The following is a 20,076-nucleotide window of genomic DNA, read 5'->3' as shown; positions in this document are numbered from 1 at the left end:
CCCTATGAAGTCCAACACTGATAATACATTTCCTAGAAATTGGTAAATGAGAGTAATTAGACACCTTCCAAATTTTTAAAAAGACTATATCCCCTGGAGGAAACATTTCTACTGCCTAAAGTATTTTGCGAGAAAAATCTTGCCTAGTTATTTTGCTTGACTATATTAAGTAAATTTAATGTTTTCAACATTTTGACACTTTATATTGTTATTTCTCAAACCATTTTGAATAGAAGTTAGTGAAACTTTGGACTATACTCATGCCTCTCAAAGAAGATACTTTTGGGGTATGTTTTACAATGGATAATTTCTAAAAATATTTTTTGAAACTCTAAAGAACAGTTATTAATTCTCTCAATTTTCTATCCATGTATCAAATTTATTTAATTGTAGGATTAACTCTGCACTATTTAAATGATTCAAATTTGAGGTAATTTTGAAAAGTATGTTTTAAAATATTCTGAACTTAATTTAACTTCATAAGATTCCACAAAAGTATTGTTGAATTCATGTCTATTGACCTTAATCTACAAAGCAAACTAAAACATCCCCCATGATTAGATATCACCAGATAGAATTTCAGGTTGCAGGGGATTTTTTAATCTTCTTTAGTTTTTTCTCATATACATGTATGTATTTGCTATAGACTTATGCCAAAATTTTCCATATATCATTTGATGTTAGTGAGTATATTATACTAGGAAGGACGAAGTAAGGACATATAATTCAGAGTCATGTAGACTTATCACCAATGTGGAAAGATATCGTACGTAGTAATATCATCAACACCAATCAGAGTTATTTAATGTCTTCTCTTTTCTTTTTGTATGCTTAACCTACTTGCCTACTGCATGCAACAATATCTCTTACGAAAATAGCTACCAATATTCTGGAAACAGCAACCAATCACCATCTTAGGACTCTGAATTTTTTCTCCATGTCTTTATTGCAGCTTTCCATGTCCTGAAATTAATTTTCAATCTACCTGGAGAAGATGATACATGAAAAAACATAGAAAAAAGTTAAATAAAACACTGAACTATATAAGGAGTCAAAAAGCATGGCTAGTTTTATGAATCTAATGGTGCAGTGGTTTTTGAAAAGCTAGTATTATCAAATATGATACATTTCATGGACAAATATTTTAATATTTCAGTTTGGATTTAATCTATACAACAGAAACATGAAAAGACATATACAATAGTCCCTGCTTTAGCCAGAGATACATTCCAAAACTCTCAGTGGATGCCTGAAACCTTTGATCGTTCTTAACCCTACATATACAGATTTTCCTCTACATACATACCTATGATAAACTTTAATTTATAAGTTAGGCTCAGTAAGTTAACAACAATATCTGTTATTAAAATGGAACAATTACAACAATTTGCCAGCATCGCTAATCTTGTGTATAAGAGCCATTATTAAGTAAAATAAGGGTTATTGTACATGAACGCTTTGAGACTGTGACAATAGCGGGCGGAAACAGCTCCTAAGTAACTAAGAGGTGGGTAGTGTAGACAACATAGACACGGTGGATAAAGGGATGATCTGTGTCCCTGTCACAAGAGAGGAATAGCAAGATATTTCATTGCACTACTCAGAATGGCCTCAAATTCAAAATTTATGAATTGTATACTTAAATTTTCCATTTGATATTTTTGGACCACAGTTGACTATAGATAACCAAAACTGCAGAATGCAAAACTGGACAAGGAGGGACTACTGTATATAAGACATTTGAATGAAGCTTGGATTCTCATATTTTAATACTTTGATTTTATGTTTGGCTGAAAACTTGACTGCAAGTTTTCAGATTTAGTAAGTCAATTTTCAAATTTCATGGGGTTAGAGAAAATGCAGCTCAGAGGGAAACTGATTCTCACAGTTGCTTTTAATAGTAAAATATAAACCAAATATATTTTTAACTTTTTGTATTCTAAATTATTTATTCTTATTCAATTATGACATGAAGCCCATTTTTCATAAAAGCAATACAAAATGATCATTAAAGAGGAAGCTTAAAGCAGGAATATAAGTTAGATAAATAATTTACATTGATGTATTTCATTTAAATAGTTGTTAAATAGTTGTACCTCCACTAATATTAAAGGTATATGGATATTGACATTTTTCTATAAGAATAATACATATTTTAATGTATTTGCTGTATTGCTGTACTGTATTTTATCCATATCTTTTCATTACTTGTTGGTGAATATCCAAGATAAAATGTTGACTCTAACACAAGTATAAAAATTATACAACCTGGACTTAATTAGTGATTCACGTGTACAGTTCTAATTTTAGGGGTTAATATGTGACTTAGGCCAATGACCTCTCTGGATCTCAGTTTTCTTTTATGTAAATTAGAACTGATAATATTGTTTTCCTACCTTACAAAGTTACCATAAAAATTACACCATAAGTCATAAGTGTAAGTATTCTGATGATCTTAAAAAATAAAAAATGGATTTACAATTATTTAAATTATTACTTATGCTCAGGTTCGATTTCCTAAATAATAAAACCATGATTAACTAATAAAAAAGAATGTTCTGGATGTTATTGTGAAAATACATCATTAGTAGTTCCCGGATCTTAATGATGTCATTTCATATGTGCTTATGGTTTTATTTGTGAAACATCCAGAGTACAAATAGTGGACTTTTTATGCCAGAGTAAACTGGTGACAGAAAATAATTTAAATACTTAACTTTTATAGTTGTAACAACCTAACCTCATGAGATATGAGGAAGTATAAGCATTTAAATACATCCTCAAGGTGACATTTAATATATATATATAATATGTATATACATATATATAACATAACTTTCAAAAGACAAAACTTATAAACCTATTTTTTAATTTTAATTTTTTTCAGAGAATAGTACATTTGTATATTTGTGGGGTACATGACAACTTTTGATACAGGCATACAATATGTAATAATCATGTCAAGGTAAATGGTGTATCCATCACCTCAAGCATTTATCTTTTGTGTTACAAATAATCCAATTATACTTTTAGTTATTTTTAAATGTATAATTACTATTGACTATAGTCACCTCTTGTGTTATTAAATTCTTGATCTTATTCTATTTTTAACATAAACCTATTTGAAGTTCACTTCTATCCTCTGCAATGACAAAAAGATACTTAATTTTTCATAAAAATAACTTCAAGTAACCTACAATTGTAATAAGTTTATAAAGTTAACTTTCTACATATAGAAAAAAGCACTAGCTATTAATATTTTAGCAATTCTTCACCATAATAAAATAGGGCTCCTAGGAGGTAGTTATGGTTAAAGAAGAGTAGGATCTTAATCTGATGGGATCAATGGCTTTATAAGAAAAGGAAAAGAGAGCTCTCTTTGAGTCTCTATCCCACAAGTGATCACACAGTGAGAAGGAAGCTGTCTGCAAAGCCAAGAAAAAAGCCCTCACCAGAATCCAATCATGCTGGTACCTTGACCTCAAACTCTAAACCACCATAACTGTTAGGAAATAAATTTCTTTTGTTTAAGCCAAAAAATGAAGATGTTTTACATATATAATTTTTCTGAAAGCTTTTCTAAAGATAAAAATGAAGCACATCATTATACTAGTTTAATGCTAAAAAGGTCACAGAATGAAATACTTGTCATTTGAAAGCTAACTAGCCAAACCTGAATTATTTTTTTAAAAAAATTACTTTAGCCTCAAGACAATAATCATCACTTAATAAGAGATAGTCTTCCACTTTAGATTACTGCTGAAAAGATGTGCTTACAGAATAGTTTAATGTTTAACATTAGATAATTTTTAATTGAAATATCATTTTTATAATATTAAATATCAATTTTATAATATTAAAATAATAATTATAAGCAGTACTTGTTAAATTTTTACATCGTACTGGGCAATAAGTGCTGGAGGTTAAGTACATTACCACATTCACACAATCTTCTCAACAAACTTGTGACCTGTTTTTGGTTGTTATTTTTATTATAACTGTCTCCATTTTAATAAAGAGGCACTTCAGTCTGAGAGATATTAGATGGCTTACCCCAAAAGCTAATGATGGTAAGTGATGAAACCAGGCGTTTCTTACTCCTGATGCAGTGTTTTTAAGAACAAAGCAAGAATCTTCATACTTAGGAAAGGTAAATGGGAATGTGTATAATAAATCAGATATATCGTCATTGATCTATAGGATTTATTGCCTAGAACTGTCTGCATGTGAGAACCTAAACGAAGTTGCAGAAGAGTGATCCGTTCAAACCAATAGGATCATCATGTGAATGTGTACATCAGAGCTGAACCACAATTATATATTTTTTTCCAATTTTTTTCCTGAGCTTTAGTTGTTGAGTAATATGCAAAATATCTAAAATGAATACATTTGAAATTGAAGAAAATATTGTATTTTCATATAATCAAATATGTTTCATAGGTAAGTTGACTTCACTGTACTGTAATGATAGATTCAGAAGTGAGTCATTTATATTTGGAAATGGATAATGGAAGAAAATATATACCATGATTTTTTTTAACTGCGAACTGAAATCCTAGCTTGCTTGATATATTATTTTTGTAGCATAGGGCAACAGTTCTTTTTTAAATCATGCATAGAGATATACCTTTGAAAAACTGATAACTAATCTTTGGAATCTCATTCTACACTTGTTTATTGAGATTTTGCAAATTAAAAAAATATTAAATCCCCATGGCTGAAAAAATACGATTCTTTCTCTAGTTATTTCTCAAGTGGTTTCATGTGCAAAGATAATAGTTCTGTCGAAACCAGAAAATTTCCCGGATACTAGCTAAGCAATTTTACTAAATTATTACCATCTAAGTAGCATGTTAAAATTTGGTATAGGAAGGTATTGAAATTGACATGAATACATTATATTTTTCAAACTACCTTGTGTTTATTACTAGTTTTTCTTCATGAAAAACAAAATAATTTCAATAAAAATTATACTTGCTTGGACATGAGCATTCTAAATTTGTTAATTCAGTGACTAAGTAATTCTCATTTGCCATATCATGATGACATTGTAGAAGTATATTGGCAAATGTGAACCACAAAGTTGCTGGGATGAAGTGCCAGGCAAAATCACAAATTGAATGATTTTTTTTTCAAAACTAGGCTGTTTGCTTTTAGAATTATAAGAAATAAAAATAACTTAAACCTATTTTTTGAAAAAAAAATAAAATAATGTAGACATGACACTCAGTCATCCTACAGAACTAGTATTCAGACAAGTCTGACATACTCAAAGTCGACCTGCTAGTGCTTGCTTTTGTATGTTAGCAGTTGTTCTGATTCCTTTGGATCACTATTTCTTCAAGTCATTATTACAATATTAAACCTAAGTTTAAAAATATCACATAGGAAAACTTTTTATACATATATAAAACATATGCAGGTTTTATATACATATTTTTTCAGGAGTGGTTTTCTCACAATTCAAATTTACATCTATACCTGTATCTGCCACTTGTGTTTCACATCAGTTACATATTTGAACATGCAGTTATTATGCTGAGTAACAAATGCATTTTGTCATTAAAAAGACTAAACCGGGCCAGGCACGGTGACTCACGCCTGTAATCCCAGCACTTTGGGAGGCCAAGGCAGGCAGATCACGAGGTCAGGAGATCGAGACCATCCTTGCTAACACAGTGAAGCCCCGTTTCTACTAAAAATACAAAAAAATTACCCAGATGCAGTGGCGCCTGTAGTCCCAGCTACTCAGGAGGCTGAGGCATGAGAATTGCTTGAACTCCGGAGGTGGAGCTTGCAGTGAGCCGAGATCGCACCACTGCACTCCAGCCTGGCGACAGAGCAAGACTCCATCTCAAAAAAAAAAAAAAAAAAGACTAAACTGTTATGGAAGCTAATTCTTAACATATGTGTTAAGAAACATTTTGAATGCCTATCAAATTATATTTCTTCCTTATTCTTCTAGCTAATACATTATCACCTGTTTATTTCTTTTCATTGTCATTATTTTCTAATCCATATTGTTATAGCTGTGGAGTCTACCCTCAGATTCTACTACAAACACACAACACGTGATTCATCTTCATTACTACTTGCTCCACTTGCCATTTCAATTTTATCCATCAGAATACTTCATCTTCTTCCCATTCACCTCTTTCGTGGTTACTTTCTTCATGTCTTTTGGGATTTCCTGCAACCATATTCCAAAGAAAAGTGGTTTCCATCTTCTCCTACCTTGTCATGATAGAAACTAACAAAAGGTCACAAATACCATAGCTATAAAATGTTGCCTTTAATCTAATATATTTGTTAAAATATTAACTGGAGAAATACAGGTGATCCATTGCTTGCAAAATGATGATTCCTAAAATATTCATAAAAAGGTATATTTAAATACATTCTCTGTTAAAGCAAAGCGCTCAGAACCACTCATTTGCAAGTTTAAGTTTTAAAACTAACAATCTCATATAGAAGATCTATTTAACACTTTTCACAGAAGTTTTGACTATAATTTTCTTTTAACATTGTGATGATCTATTAATGGATGTCATTTTCTGATAAAGTACATTTAGGGATATGATAATATTCATTATCTTCCCCACAGGGATTCAAGAGGTATATTTAAAGGGAGAGGTACTTAGACACTTTTTCTTGGTTAATAAAAAAAAAAGAAGTTTGAAAAAGATAGTCATATAGTTAACATAACAATTGCTTAAAATATTGTTTGAAACCAGGGAATAGGTGTCAACAATCATGAAATTGAATTCTGCCAGTTACTATGACTTTATTCTGTCTCTTAAATTGAATTATTGGATAAAATTTATTTTTAAAATAATCATCTAATATTTTCTAATTTAGAGGTTTAATACCTTTTTTCCTTTTTTTTTTTTTTTTTTTAACTTTTTAAGACACGTTGTTTAATGGTCTTGGGCTTGGAGCAGTCATTGGCCTGGGAGTTGCTGCACTGCTGCTAATTCTTGTGGTAACAGACGTCAGCTGCTTCTTTATTCGGCAATGTGGGTTGCTGATGTGCATCACTAGGAGAATGTGCGGAAAGAAAAGTGGCTCCAGTGGCAAAAGTAAAGAACTCGAAGAAGGAAAAGCTGCATACCTGTGAGTATCAGGCATCTACATCATGTCATATTAAACAAGTGCCACAGTCAAGCTCGAGTGCTTTACTTGAGGGCTTTGTTTTTTTCAAAATAGGGTAAGGAGTTTGATTATGCAACATTGGACACTGCAATGCCTGCTCTCTGACCTTAAAACTATGTATCCTTAAATATAACCTAAAACAAAGTGACTTTGACAACGGTTTATTAAAATTAAACCTCAGAATGGGATCTTCACTGAAAAGAATCACTACTATGATTTATAGATGATAAACATATAGATGGGTGGACAGTTGTGCAAATGTATTCCATTTTGATTTATTCCACCGGTTTTGTTTATAGTAAATAAATGAAAGGCTTCAACAATAATCTGAGCTAAAAACTCAGTTGAATTGAGTTAAAAACAACAAAATTGTGGCAACTTCTACAAATACAACAGGCTTCATGATTTTTTGTATAGAAAATGTTATATGTGCTATAAAATATAATATTACAGATTCTGAATATACTATTCTAAAATTTGATCAAAAGTTGATTACTTGTTAGAATTTGGAGCTCTCTGTGTAGTTCTATTTAGTTAAGCAGAATATAATTTTCAAGAAAATATGTAGATCGACTTTTTAGAAAATTATTTTGTCCTGTAAAAGGGAAATTACGATGTTTTAATATTTCCATTTCGTTTTATTGTGTTTATGTTTACATAGATATAGATCTACTTTCAAAAGTAGAATATGATCAATGCAAAAAATTCAGCAAGCACAGGAAATCATACACAAACATATGCACACACGTTTGTGTGTTATGTGTGGGTTTATATACATATACATGTGTGCATTAAATGCAGCAATCAAAAAGTAAACAGTCTTAAGAGTTCAGGACATTCCCTTTATTATTATTTTTAACCTTAAGTCCTTTCTACTGCATACTTTTTCTGACACATACAAAAGCGTTGAAAGACTTTAAAGCAAACAACCAGTTGGGTTCCACAATTAACGTTTTGTGCTATTTTGTCGTATATTTATTCATACTTTAATCCCTTATATTTTCTTGAATTTCAAAAAATCATCACACAACCCCCACATAATTCAACTTGCATATCATTACATACAGTCTAAAATATGTTTACATTTATGTAAGTAAAGCCACAGAATAAAATGCACCAAATGTTTCAGTTGAAGAGTTTTGACAAGTGTTTTTATATGTGTAACGCAAAGCCATATCACAATTCAGAACCTTACCACCACATTCTGGAAGTTCTCTCATTTCCTTATCCAGTCCACCCACATAAACCTCCCTCACCTAGGCCATTGCTATTCCTGATTTTTCACCACAGATAGTTTTTGCTTATTTTGGAACTTCATATAAATGGATTCCTGCAGTGTCTACCCTTCTGTATCTGACCATCTTCAAAAATATTGTGTTAGGAACATTCATGTTTTGTATTTCAAGGACTGATTCTTTTTTATTGTTGAATAATTTATATTCTTTTTCTACGCATATATTGAAGCATGGAAGGTCTCATACTGTTTTATAGACTCATTTGTCTTGGCTTTATCATATAATTTTGTTAAATTGTATCATTTACACCTTAAATTTTAAGGATAATTCTTTTATTTGAAAAGTTTTTACTTTAAAGTTTTTGCTTTTAAAATATATGCCAAAATATATATCATTGTTTTACATATTTCTATATTTTTGCTAATTGTTTTAACATTTTTACTCTCATGGAAGTAGAATATTCTAAAAGGCTTAACTATTATAATCAGTGTACAGTTTAATAAATATTGACAAGCTGAGCATGCCCATTTTTAATGCTCAAATCAAGAAAAAGAACTTTATTATTTACATCTCCTTTCTTGTCCCTATTCAATCTCGTGCTAAGCAATATCCTGACTTCATAGCACCATAGATTCCTGTTTTGTACTTTACATAAATGAGTTTCTACTTGTTGCATATGGGATATTTTGATACAGGCATACAATATGTAATGATCAAATCAGAATAATTGTGGTATCTATTACTTCAAACCTGTATCAATTCTTTGTGCTAGGAACACACTCCAATTCCACTCCTTTAGTTATCTGTAAATATCTGATACATTATTTTTGGCTATTGTCAATCTATTGTGACACTGAATACTGAATCCTATTCATTCTGTCTAACTGTATTTTTATACCCATTTACTGTTCCTACTTAATTCCCCATCCCCCCTTCCTTGTTACCTTTGCTAGCCTCTGGTAACAATTATTCTTTTCTCTTTCTCCATGAGTTTAAGTTGTTGTTGTTGTAGCTCCCACATATGAATGAAAACACACAATATTTTTCTTTCTGCAACTGACTTATTTCACTTCACGTAATTTTCTCCAGTTCCATCAATATTTACACAAATGATTTTCCATTGTGTATGTACCAAATTTTCATCCATTCATCCATTGATGGACACTTAGGTCAATTCCATATCTTAGCTGTTCTGAATATTGTTGCAATAAACATGGGAGTGCAAATATCTCTTGATTTTTTTTTGATTTTTGATATATACCAAGCAGAGGAATCATGGATCATATGTTAGTTTCTATTTTTAGTTTTTTGAGGAACCTTCATGCTGTCCTCCATAGTGACTGTATTAATTTACATTCCTACTAATCCACGAGTGTATAATGGTTTTCATTTCTTCACATCTTCATCTGGATTCATCATTGCCTGTCTTTTGGATACAAGCCATTTTAACTGGGATGAGATGATATCTTATTATAGTTTTGATTTGCATTTCTCTGATGATGCTGAGCATTTTTTGTATACTTGCTGTCTACTTGTATGTTGTGTTTTGAGAGAAATGTCTATTCAGATCACTTGCTCATTTTTAATTGGATTATTTGTTTTGTTTTGTTTCCCGTTGAGTTGAGTTGCTTGTATATACTGCTTATTAATTCCTTGTCAGATGGGTACTTTATAAACATGTCCTCCTATTCTGTGGGTTGTCGTTTCACTTTGTTAATTGTTTCCTTTGGTGTTCAGAAGTTTTTCAGCTTGGTGTGATCCCATTTGTCCATGTTTGCTTTGTTTATGCTTGAGGGTTATTACTCAAGAAATTTATGCCCAGATCAATGAACTGAGGTGTTTCCCCCATGTTTACTCTAGTACTTTCATAGATTTGGTCTTCGGTTTAAGTCATTATTCTGTTTTGATTTGTTCTTTGTATATGGCAAGAGATAGGGGTCTACATTCCTTCTTCTATGTATGGATGTCCAGATTTCCCAGTACCATTTATTGATGAGACTTCCCCATCTCCAATGTATGTTCTTGGCAGCTGTGTTAAAAATAACTACTGTAAATGCATGGGTTTATGTCTGGGTTCTCTATTCCATTTCACTTGGTCTGTGTGTCTGTTTTTACGCCAGCAACATGCTTTTTTGTTTATATACCTTTGTAGTATAATTTGAAGTTAGGTAATGTCATTCTTTCACTTTTGTTCTTTTGAGTCAGGATGGTTTTGGCTCTTCTGGGTCTTTTGTGTTTCCATATACATTTTATGATTTTTTTTCTATTTCTGTGAAGAATGTCATTGGTATTTTGATAAGATTGCATTGAATCTGTAGATTTCTTTGAGTAGTATGGACATTTTAACAATATTTATTCTTTTAATCCACCAACATAAAATGCCTTTTAATTTTTGTGTCATCAAGTTTTCATCAATGTTTTATCATTTTCATTGTAGAGATGTTTTACTTATTTGCTTAAGTTCATTCCTAGGTATTTCAATTTATTTGAGCTTTTATAAATGGAATTACTTTATTGGTTTCTTTTTCAAATTGTTTCCTGTTGACATGTGGAAATGTTACTGATTATTGTATGTTGATTTTGTATCCTGAAACATTACTGAATGTATTTGTTAGTTCTAATCGTTTTTCTGACGGAGTTTTTAGCATTTTCTAAATATAAGATCTATCATCATAAGAAGGATTATTTGACTCCTTCCTTTCCACTTTGGATGCGTTTTATTTATCTTTCTTAATTGCCCTGGCTAAGACGTCCAGTACTATGTTAATATCAGTGGTGAAAGTAGACATCCTTGTCTTGTTCCAGATCTTAGAGGAAAGGCTTTCCATTTTTCCTGGTTCAGTATGATACTAGCTTTATTATTTGTTTTCTTCTACTAATTTTGGGTTGGGTTAGCTTTGGCCCTTCCAGTTCTTTAAGATGCATTGTAAGGTTGTTTAGTTAAAGTTTTTCTGCAATTTTGGTGTAGGTGTTTATTGCTGTAATGTGCCACTTAGTACTACTTTTGCAGTATCCCATAGGTTTTGGTATGTTGTGTTTCCATTATCATTTGTTTTAAAAAATTTTTAATTTTCCTTCTTAATTTCATTGACTTAATGGTCATTCAGGAGCATATTTTTTAATTTCCAGGTGTTTCTATAGTTTCCAAAGTTCCTCTATTTACTGACTTTTAGTTTATTGTTTTCTGTTGTCAGAAAATATGCTTGATATGATTCCAATTTTTTGGAATTTGTCAAGGATTGTTTTGTGGCCTAACATACGATCTATTCTTGAGAATGTTTCATGTGCTGAGGAGAAGAAAGCATATTCTTAAAAACGTGGATGAAATGTTCTTTAAATGTTTATTAGGTCCATTTTGTCTATAGTATATTTTAGGACTTAATGTTTCTCTGTTGATTTTCCACCTGGATGTCTTGTCCAATGCTAAAAGATGGGTTTTGAGGTTCCCAGCTATGATTTTATTAGGATCTTTCTCTCTAGGTCAAATAATATTTGCATTGTATATTAGGGTTTTCCAATGTTGGGTGCATACATATTTATAATTGTTATATTCCCTTGATTAATCAACCCCTTTATCATTTTATAATGACCTTATTCGTCTATTTTTACAGTCCTTATTCAAGCATTTTAGTCATTTTCTATTAGGTTGTCTTTCTTTTCCTTATTGTTATGTAGGTGTGTTCTTTTATACAACATGCTCTACATATATAACCTGGGCTATACATATAAATTGTGTATATACAATTTATTATAAGTATACATAAATCTATATATAGTATAATGAAAATTATATATATAATAAAATATTTACATACGAAATATAATTTTACATATAAACTCTTTTCTTATTTTGTGGACTCTTTTAACTGGCAAAATGTTGTCTCTGGGGAGGCTGAGGCGGGTGGATCACCTGAAGTCAGGAGTTCGAGACCAGCCTGGACAACATGGCGAAACCCCGTCTCTACTAAAAATACAACCATTAGCTAGGCATGGTGGTGGTTGCCTGTAATCTCAGCTACTCGGGAGGCTGAGGCAGGAGAATCACTTGAACCTCGGAAGCAGAGGTTGCAGTGAGCCATTGCACTCCTGGCTGGGCAACAAGAGCAAAACTTTGTCTCAAAAAACAAAAAACAAAAGTTTTCTCTGGTGAACAGAAGTTCCTGATCTTCATGTAGTTTAATATTTTAATTTGTCTATTTTTGGCTTATTTTTAAAATATTTGCCTATCCTGAGGTCACTAAGCCCCTCTATATTTTCCACTAAATCTTTATCATTTCACATTTTACCTTTAGACATACAATATACCTGAGTTAGGACTCCACACACTTTTCAGTTAATATTTTTAAAATTATGTTTAGAAAATAGCACTAGTAATTGTAGTAATTGAAAATGTCATTCTTTCTCACTAATAGCAGTGCCATGGTTGTGACATCTCAGATGACAGAATTCAAATAGGCCTGTTTCTGTTCTTCTTATTCTATTCCACTTTTCACTTTATCCTTTCGCCAATGCCAGGCTTTATTAACCACTAAATCTTTGCCATAGTTGTTTTCTAACTGAAAGAATAAGTTCTCCAAGTTTGTTGTCCTTCAAGATTGTTTTGCTAGTCTTGACTCACATATCCATTTAAACTGACTTGCAATTCCAAATTTTCAAAACGTTACAGTTTGTATTGGGAATGCATTAATTTTGCAGATTAATTGAAAGAGAATCAATATCCTTGCAAGATAAACTATTTTAAGCAACAAGCCAATAATAACTTGTGTGAGCTTTTTAAATAATCTAGATTTACTTATGAAGTGAAATTTTTTAAGTACCTTATTCTTTCACATGCAGTCCTTTTAGGTTGCTGCATATGTGTAAGCAGATGGTGTTCTGCACGAATCCAAAGAGGGCTATTCATGAGGGTCATGACACCACTTGACTTACGAGAAAATGAGTGCAGTAACCTTAGGACCAATTCCCTTACTTCACTAAAGAGTTATTCATTAGAATGCATTATAACTAAACAATAAATTTTTAAAAAAATATTTCTACCTATAACCACTTGTCTTAAAATACGTATACTCATGAAACATAGTGAAATCATCAAGATAGTCTCTAAATTTTAAACAGAATTATTTTTATTTTTGGTAGAACCAAAGCAAATTGCTTTCCTAACAAGATATTTTCTCTAATGTACTTTTTAAGTTTGAAAAAATGCTGATTTTTTCCAATTCTCATTTCATTGAATAAAGTAATTTCAATAGAATTAATTCAGTGGAAAATTTAATTTACTACCAGTAATACCGTAATTCAAATCCAAGGTATTATGGACACTCACCCTGGGTATGACCATGAACTAATACTGATAAGACACTATAAACAATGACAGCTTAAACTGGTGTAAAGTACTGCATAATGACCACACTTAGCTACAATTAACTTTTGGGTTTAGGTGTTTGAAATCTTCTTATTAAATTTTATCATTTATAACTGAAGAAGATGTCAATTTTAGAGTTTTTGTATTCCTTGCCTATAAAAATGAGACCATGGGCCACGTAATTTTAAACTTTCTTTACAAATCTAAAATAATTTCACTCCAACTATGAATTGTTCAGCAAATAACTCTACATTTGATAAGATCTCAGGATTCTGAGGGAGCCAGAAGCATACTGTATGTCCATGTATCGAATGGAAGTAGAAATGACAAAACACAAGTTTTAGAAAGCAAAAGGAACAAAAGCCATCCTACCCTTGCAATTACTCCCCAAAGAACCACATCTACAGTGTACTCTTTCGTGTCTGGCTTCTTACAGAAAAGCTTGTATTACTCAGAAAAGGAGAGTAAGGTTTACAGTCTCTGAGAAATAAGAATAAAAATCCCTGCACAGGCATTTCATAACATCAATGCTAACAAATGGAGAGACCATTGAGATAAAAATTAGTTTGGCAAATAATATATTTTATTTAAAATATAAACTAAAAATTAGTTTGGCAAATAATATATTTTAATAATTAATCTAATTATAACAGTTTTTTTCAATTTTTTATTATACTTTAAGTTTTAAGTTTTGTACATGTGCACAACATGCAGGTTTGTTACATATGTATACAAGTGCCATGTTGGTGTGCTGCACCTGTTAACTCTTCACTTAACATTAGGTATATCTCCTAATGCTATCCCTCCCCCATCCCCTCACTGCACAACAGGCCCCAGTGTGTGATGTTCTCCTCCTTATGTCCATGTGTTCTCATTGTTCAATTCCCACCTATGAGTGAGAATATGTGGTGTTTGGTTTTTTGTCCTTGCGATAGATAGTTTGCTGAGAATGATGGTTTCCAGCTTCATCCATGTCCCTACAAAGGACATGAACTCATCATTTTTTATGGCTGCATAGTATTCCATGGTGTATATGTGCCACATTTTCTTAATCCAGTCTATTATTGTTGGACATTTGGGTTGGTTCCAAGTCTTTGCTATTAATAAACATACCTGTGCATGTGTCTTTATAGCAGCATGATTTATAGTCCTTTGGGTATATACCCAGTAATGGGATGGCTGAGTCAAATGGTATTTCTAGTTCTAGATCCCTGAGGAATCGCCACACTGACTTCCACAATGGTTGAACTAGTTTACAGTCCCACCAACAGTGTAAAAGTGTTCCTACTTCTCCACATCCTCTCCAGCACCTGTTGTTTCCTGACAGGCAGAAGTAATCATTACTTTTCTTAAAATGAAACCCCATATGCCAAATGAGATTTATTTTTCAAAATTAAAAAACAAAGGCTTTTAATCCACTTTTTAAATATTAAAATTCTTCTGAACTTCTATGTGCCTAAAATTCAAGAAACTTAACTGTTAAATGTTCCTGTAATATCACATTTTATTTTGTATACCAGTGTTTTTTCTCTTCTCTTTTTTCAAATCTGGCTCTTTGTATTGAGAAAATCTGGAAGTCAACCATCTGTATTTTTTTTCCACTTTCAACTTCCTCCCTCATTGCTTAATCTCTTCTATTTTTGGCTTATGCTTCACTAAAGCTGCTCTTTTCAGTAGAGAGATTTTATGTTGATCAAATCTCATGTCTTACTTTAGATTTCAAATTCTCAAACCATCTTGGAGAATGTGATATTGTTTACATGTTCCCTTACCGACATTCTACCATCCTATTCCAAGACTCTGTATCATCTTTTTTCTCTGTGTTTCCTCCTCAGTTCTCTTTATGTATAATTTATCCCATAACTCCAAATATCACCTCTACATATATGGATACCAAATAAATGTCTGTGTCTGGTCCTTATCATTCTCTTGGGCATCAGGATGCCTGTGTGTGTCTATTTCTAAACAAAATGGCAGTAATTGAGAATGTCTGAAATCTAACTTAGAATGATTACTCCCAAATTATTTTCTGTTTCTGTGGTCCTCATCTCTGTCAATGGAATAAGTATATTTCCAGTTCCACTTCAATTCCACTTCAAATGCTTCTAGCTCAATAAAGATTTTCTATTTCATCAACTTGGCTAAAATCCTGTTTTATCTGTGTACTCCTGTTTCATTCCATTTGTCATATTCTTATATCATTTATTACATATTTTTGTATTCATTTCTTAGTGTTGTTTTAAATCAACCATTATGAATAAATTATAAGCTCATTGATTATTGGCATTTGTTCATATTAACATTAACATTGTACCAAATGGTCTTTTTCTGTCACATATAAGAAGACACTAGCTTCTTCCTTCTATTCTGTAGATAGTATGCAAGGAACTAGAGGGATAGAAAGCTATGTGTTCTTCTTGTGATATATTGTTTTCAAAACCTAACTCAAAAGTCTCATCAGTTTTCCCTCAGTAAGTACTGACTTAAAACTTTAACACGGCCGGGGGTGGTGGCTCACCCTTGTAATCCCAGCACTTTGGGAGGCCGAGGTGGGTGGATCACCTGAGGTCAGGAGTTCAAGACCAGCCTGGCCAACGTAGCTAAACCCTATCTTTACTAAAAATACAAAAATTAGCTTGGCGTGGTGGTGCGTGCCTGTAATCCCAGCTACCGAGAGGCTGAGACAGGAGAATCACTTGAACCTGGGGAACCAAGATGGCACCACTGGACTGCAGCCTGGGCTACAGAGCAAGACTCCATCTCAAGAAAAATAAAAATAAACTAAAATAAAACTTTATCACCTTGTAAGAGAGTACCATTTTCAGCCTATTTTTAAGTAGCTGTGAAAAGATTCCAAGAACCAGTGGAAAATTAAATGAGCTTGAATCCCAGTACACTTGGACAAGTCATTCTGACTTCTGTGAACATTAGTTTCTTTATTCATAAAATGAGAATTTACAGTTCTGCTCCACATGTTGTGTGACATAAGTAAAGAAATGCATGAAATATATGTAAAATTACCCTTATAATGTCTGGCATTTAATAATAATTATGCATCAGGGTTAGAAATACAGGAGAATCAATTCTTCATAGCTACATTTTTTTACATCACCAAGCCTATTTCAATTTTACTAGATTGTTTGTCTATGACCATTTGTTATGTATGTTCTGTAAGGGATATTTTTACTTCATGAGATGGTAATTAGATAATATATTTCAGTTCAAAAATTAGATTCAATTGTTCTCAAACAAAATGCAAACTGCATATTTATTGGACATGGAATAAAAGAATTAACATAAATTAGCCTCTACTGCACACTAAATGAGATACAAATAAGAGACATGGTAAGTACAGTGGAATCAATTCATTTCCAATATTTTTTGCTTCTTCATCATTACCTTTTACTCCTCCTAATAATTTTCTATACTTTTATATTGTCTTCCTAACTAAACAAACAGATCACAAAACTTAGTTTTAGTTGTTTTATTTAAATAGAGGCACATGATAAAAACACATAGAATAAATATTATTTATAATAACATTACATATACTATATATTATGTTACTACATATAAAGGTATAGATAGAGATATATATTAAATTTTATAAGTCTTCTCTTTTGCCCGTCTGCTGAGCAAATATTTATGGAATAAATGCCAGGTTATAAGCACTTTTATAGAACTTGGGAACAAATTAGTAAGCAAAGCAAACAATAATTTTGTTCACATGGAGTTCAAGTTATTGTGGAAGATGGCAGTTAATAAATGTTAACTAAAAATGAAATGTCCAGTAGTGATAAGCATTAAACAAATTAAAGGCAGGATGTTAAGTTGTTATTTGATACTGTGTCATAAATACCTCTTAAGGGGTGACATTAAGCTTTAGGGTGAGTAATAAGGAGCTGGTAATATAACAATCAAGGGACAGAACATTCTAGGCAGGTGTAAAACAATTGATGTAAAGATTCTAATATGGGAATAAGCTTGCTATGTTCAAGGACAAATGAAGCTTAGTGGTGAAAGTCAGAGAAAGCGAAACTGGTATAAATATCAGACTGGGAAATTATCTAGGGGCCAAAGTATTATTCCATCTTCTTGGGTCAAAGAAAAGGGTCTGAATTTTATTTGAAATAGAAGACTACTAGAAGAGTTTTAAGAGGATGACTTTTGCTATTGTGTGAGGAATGGGTTATTGGGCATAATAGGTTTAGGGGAATGATTTAAAATCAGGGAGACCAGGTAAGAGGAGCTTGAAGTAATCCAGATGAAAAAAGTTGTTTTTTTTTTTTGGCCCAAGGCAGTGGTATTACACTTATATAAGAGTGAGTATATTTCAGATATAGTTGGGGTAGTGTCAATCACCTGATTGATTTTATATTTGGGTTAGGGAAAGAGAGAAATCAAAATGCACCTCCATGATTTTGTTTGGTTGTGCAAACAACCAGGTGTATGCAGTTGTGCTGTTTATTTTTATATAACCCTGCTATTTGTTAATTTGTCCACCAACACCTCTGTTTTTAAATCCTGCTGAGCTTAATTAACCTTAAGGAATTGGGAAAATGAAAATATGTGGTTAATTCCACACTTATTACTGATCACACAATTTTTATATAAATTTCTTCTGCCTTGGGAAAACAGCTTTTGGCTCTTTTCAAAAATGTAGTGTTCAAGTTTGAAAAAGATATAAAATCTTAATGAGGAATAGGGTACAACTGATTTGACTGTTCGGATTTATACTAGCTTCTAAACACGATCCCAAGCATTCTGAGACTAGCTCTTTCATGTTTTCAAAATTTATGACTATGATGATTTATTAAAACCACATTAATCACACCTAGAGCATTTTTGTTTTAAGAGCATCTCATGACAGAGAAAAAAACTAAGATCAGTGTCATAGAGGATAGTATTAGTGTAAAGTTCTATTTTAATTTGGTTCTTATCAATTTAAGTTACTATATATCTTGCATTCTCAGAGTTTTTCTTATCAAAATGACTAATAATACTTTTTTACCAAATTATCTTTTTACTGTTGTTTACTCAAGCATAATTTACTAAGCATTAATATTAAAAATATTTATTAAACATCTATATAACAAGAGACAACTCTAACTTCTGTGAATACAACTTGTGAAAAAGCAGACTCATTCCTTTCTGTCAGGCGACTTTTATTCTGGCAGGAACCACATTTTAATTTAAAAAAATCAAATGATAAATAAATAATTTTTATAAATGTTATGTAAAATAAATAATCTACCTTCTCATATTTATGCAAGCAAGTTGTGAAAGAACTAAAGCATAAGGAGGAGTAGGAATTAACTAGCTGAAATGTGTATCTGGTGGGGTGTGTGGAAAATGGTTCTTCAGGCAGAGGGAATGGACTGTGTAAAAGGCTTTGTTATAAGAGAAAGTAGGATTTGATACAAAAACTGAAGAAATATGTATGAAATATCAATTGTATTTTCTGAATAACACTGACAAACAAAACAAACCAAAACAATACTCCCGGTTTTCAGCCCAGCATGCAAAGAGATTAAAAGTTGCCACTCTCTCCTAACAAACCAAAAGCTAAACAAACTGACATCAACAATTCTTCTTAGATTCATAAGAAAAATGTGGTGTTACTGCAAACTACCATCCTGAAAATTGAAGAGGCAGAAAGGCAGATACAGAAAATCACAACTTATCAGAGCAGAAACCTTTAAGCAGAGATGTCTGTGAGAACCAGTTCAGGAATAGGAAAAGAAATGTAAAATGTTGTCGATGAATTGGTAGAGGCTCGATGTGGACAAATCTGTGAGTTGAAAACTCCAGGACGACTTAGTCATAGGAGGTCCTATACTTCTGAGAATTTTACCTTCAGGAGCTTAACCTAGTTGTTACAATGAATATTGGAGAAATATCTCCTTATGTTTCTGGAAATAGAAGGGGGAAGTAACTACATTAAAATATATCAGAGCATTCTGTTCTTAACAAACAGAATGAGAACAGTAGAGAACAGTTTCTCTACTCTCCGGAGAAACTGTTTAACCAGAGCCTAACGTGGGGTTTTTAACTGAGCTTAACTGACCCAGAGAATGGAAATAGCCAACACCACCCGGCTCTAGGTTTCCCCCTGGAAACCCCCAGCTCCAGCCCACTCTAGTCATTCTGTCCCACCAAGGCTGTGGGAGGATCTGAGAAATGCTTGTGAAGTTTACAGCCAGAATCACGGACTCACTAAAGGACTGAGACCGAATCATGGGGTGATAGTCTCTTCTGCCCCACACATTACCTCCATATTACTAAAGGCCTGTTGAAGACATTTACCCCTACTCAGTATGTTATGTC

General features: G+C 32.2%; 1 protein-coding gene across 4 annotated transcripts in view; it reads left to right on the top strand.

The window, feature by feature from the left end:
- Positions 1-20,076, top strand: part of NCAM2 (neural cell adhesion molecule 2) — a 574,592-nt gene that overhangs the window by 532,942 nt on the left and 21,574 nt on the right. For all 4 annotated transcript variants that reach the window (XM_032175135.2, XM_032175137.2, XM_032175139.2 and 1 more), the window contains one exon: positions 6,909-7,113. In XM_032175135.2, the coding sequence (XP_032031026.1) occupies positions 6,909-7,113 (205 nt within the window). The remainder of the gene's footprint in view (positions 1-6,908; positions 7,114-20,076) is intronic.

Source organism: Hylobates moloch, unplaced genomic scaffold (assembly GCF_009828535.3).
Source record: "Hylobates moloch isolate HMO894 unplaced genomic scaffold, HMol_V3 SCAFFOLD_14, whole genome shotgun sequence".
Lineage (NCBI taxonomy): Eukaryota > Metazoa > Chordata > Mammalia > Primates > Hylobatidae > Hylobates > Hylobates moloch.
The sequence above is the reverse complement of the archived record's forward strand: the minus strand, read 5'-3'. Positions and strand labels throughout refer to the sequence as shown.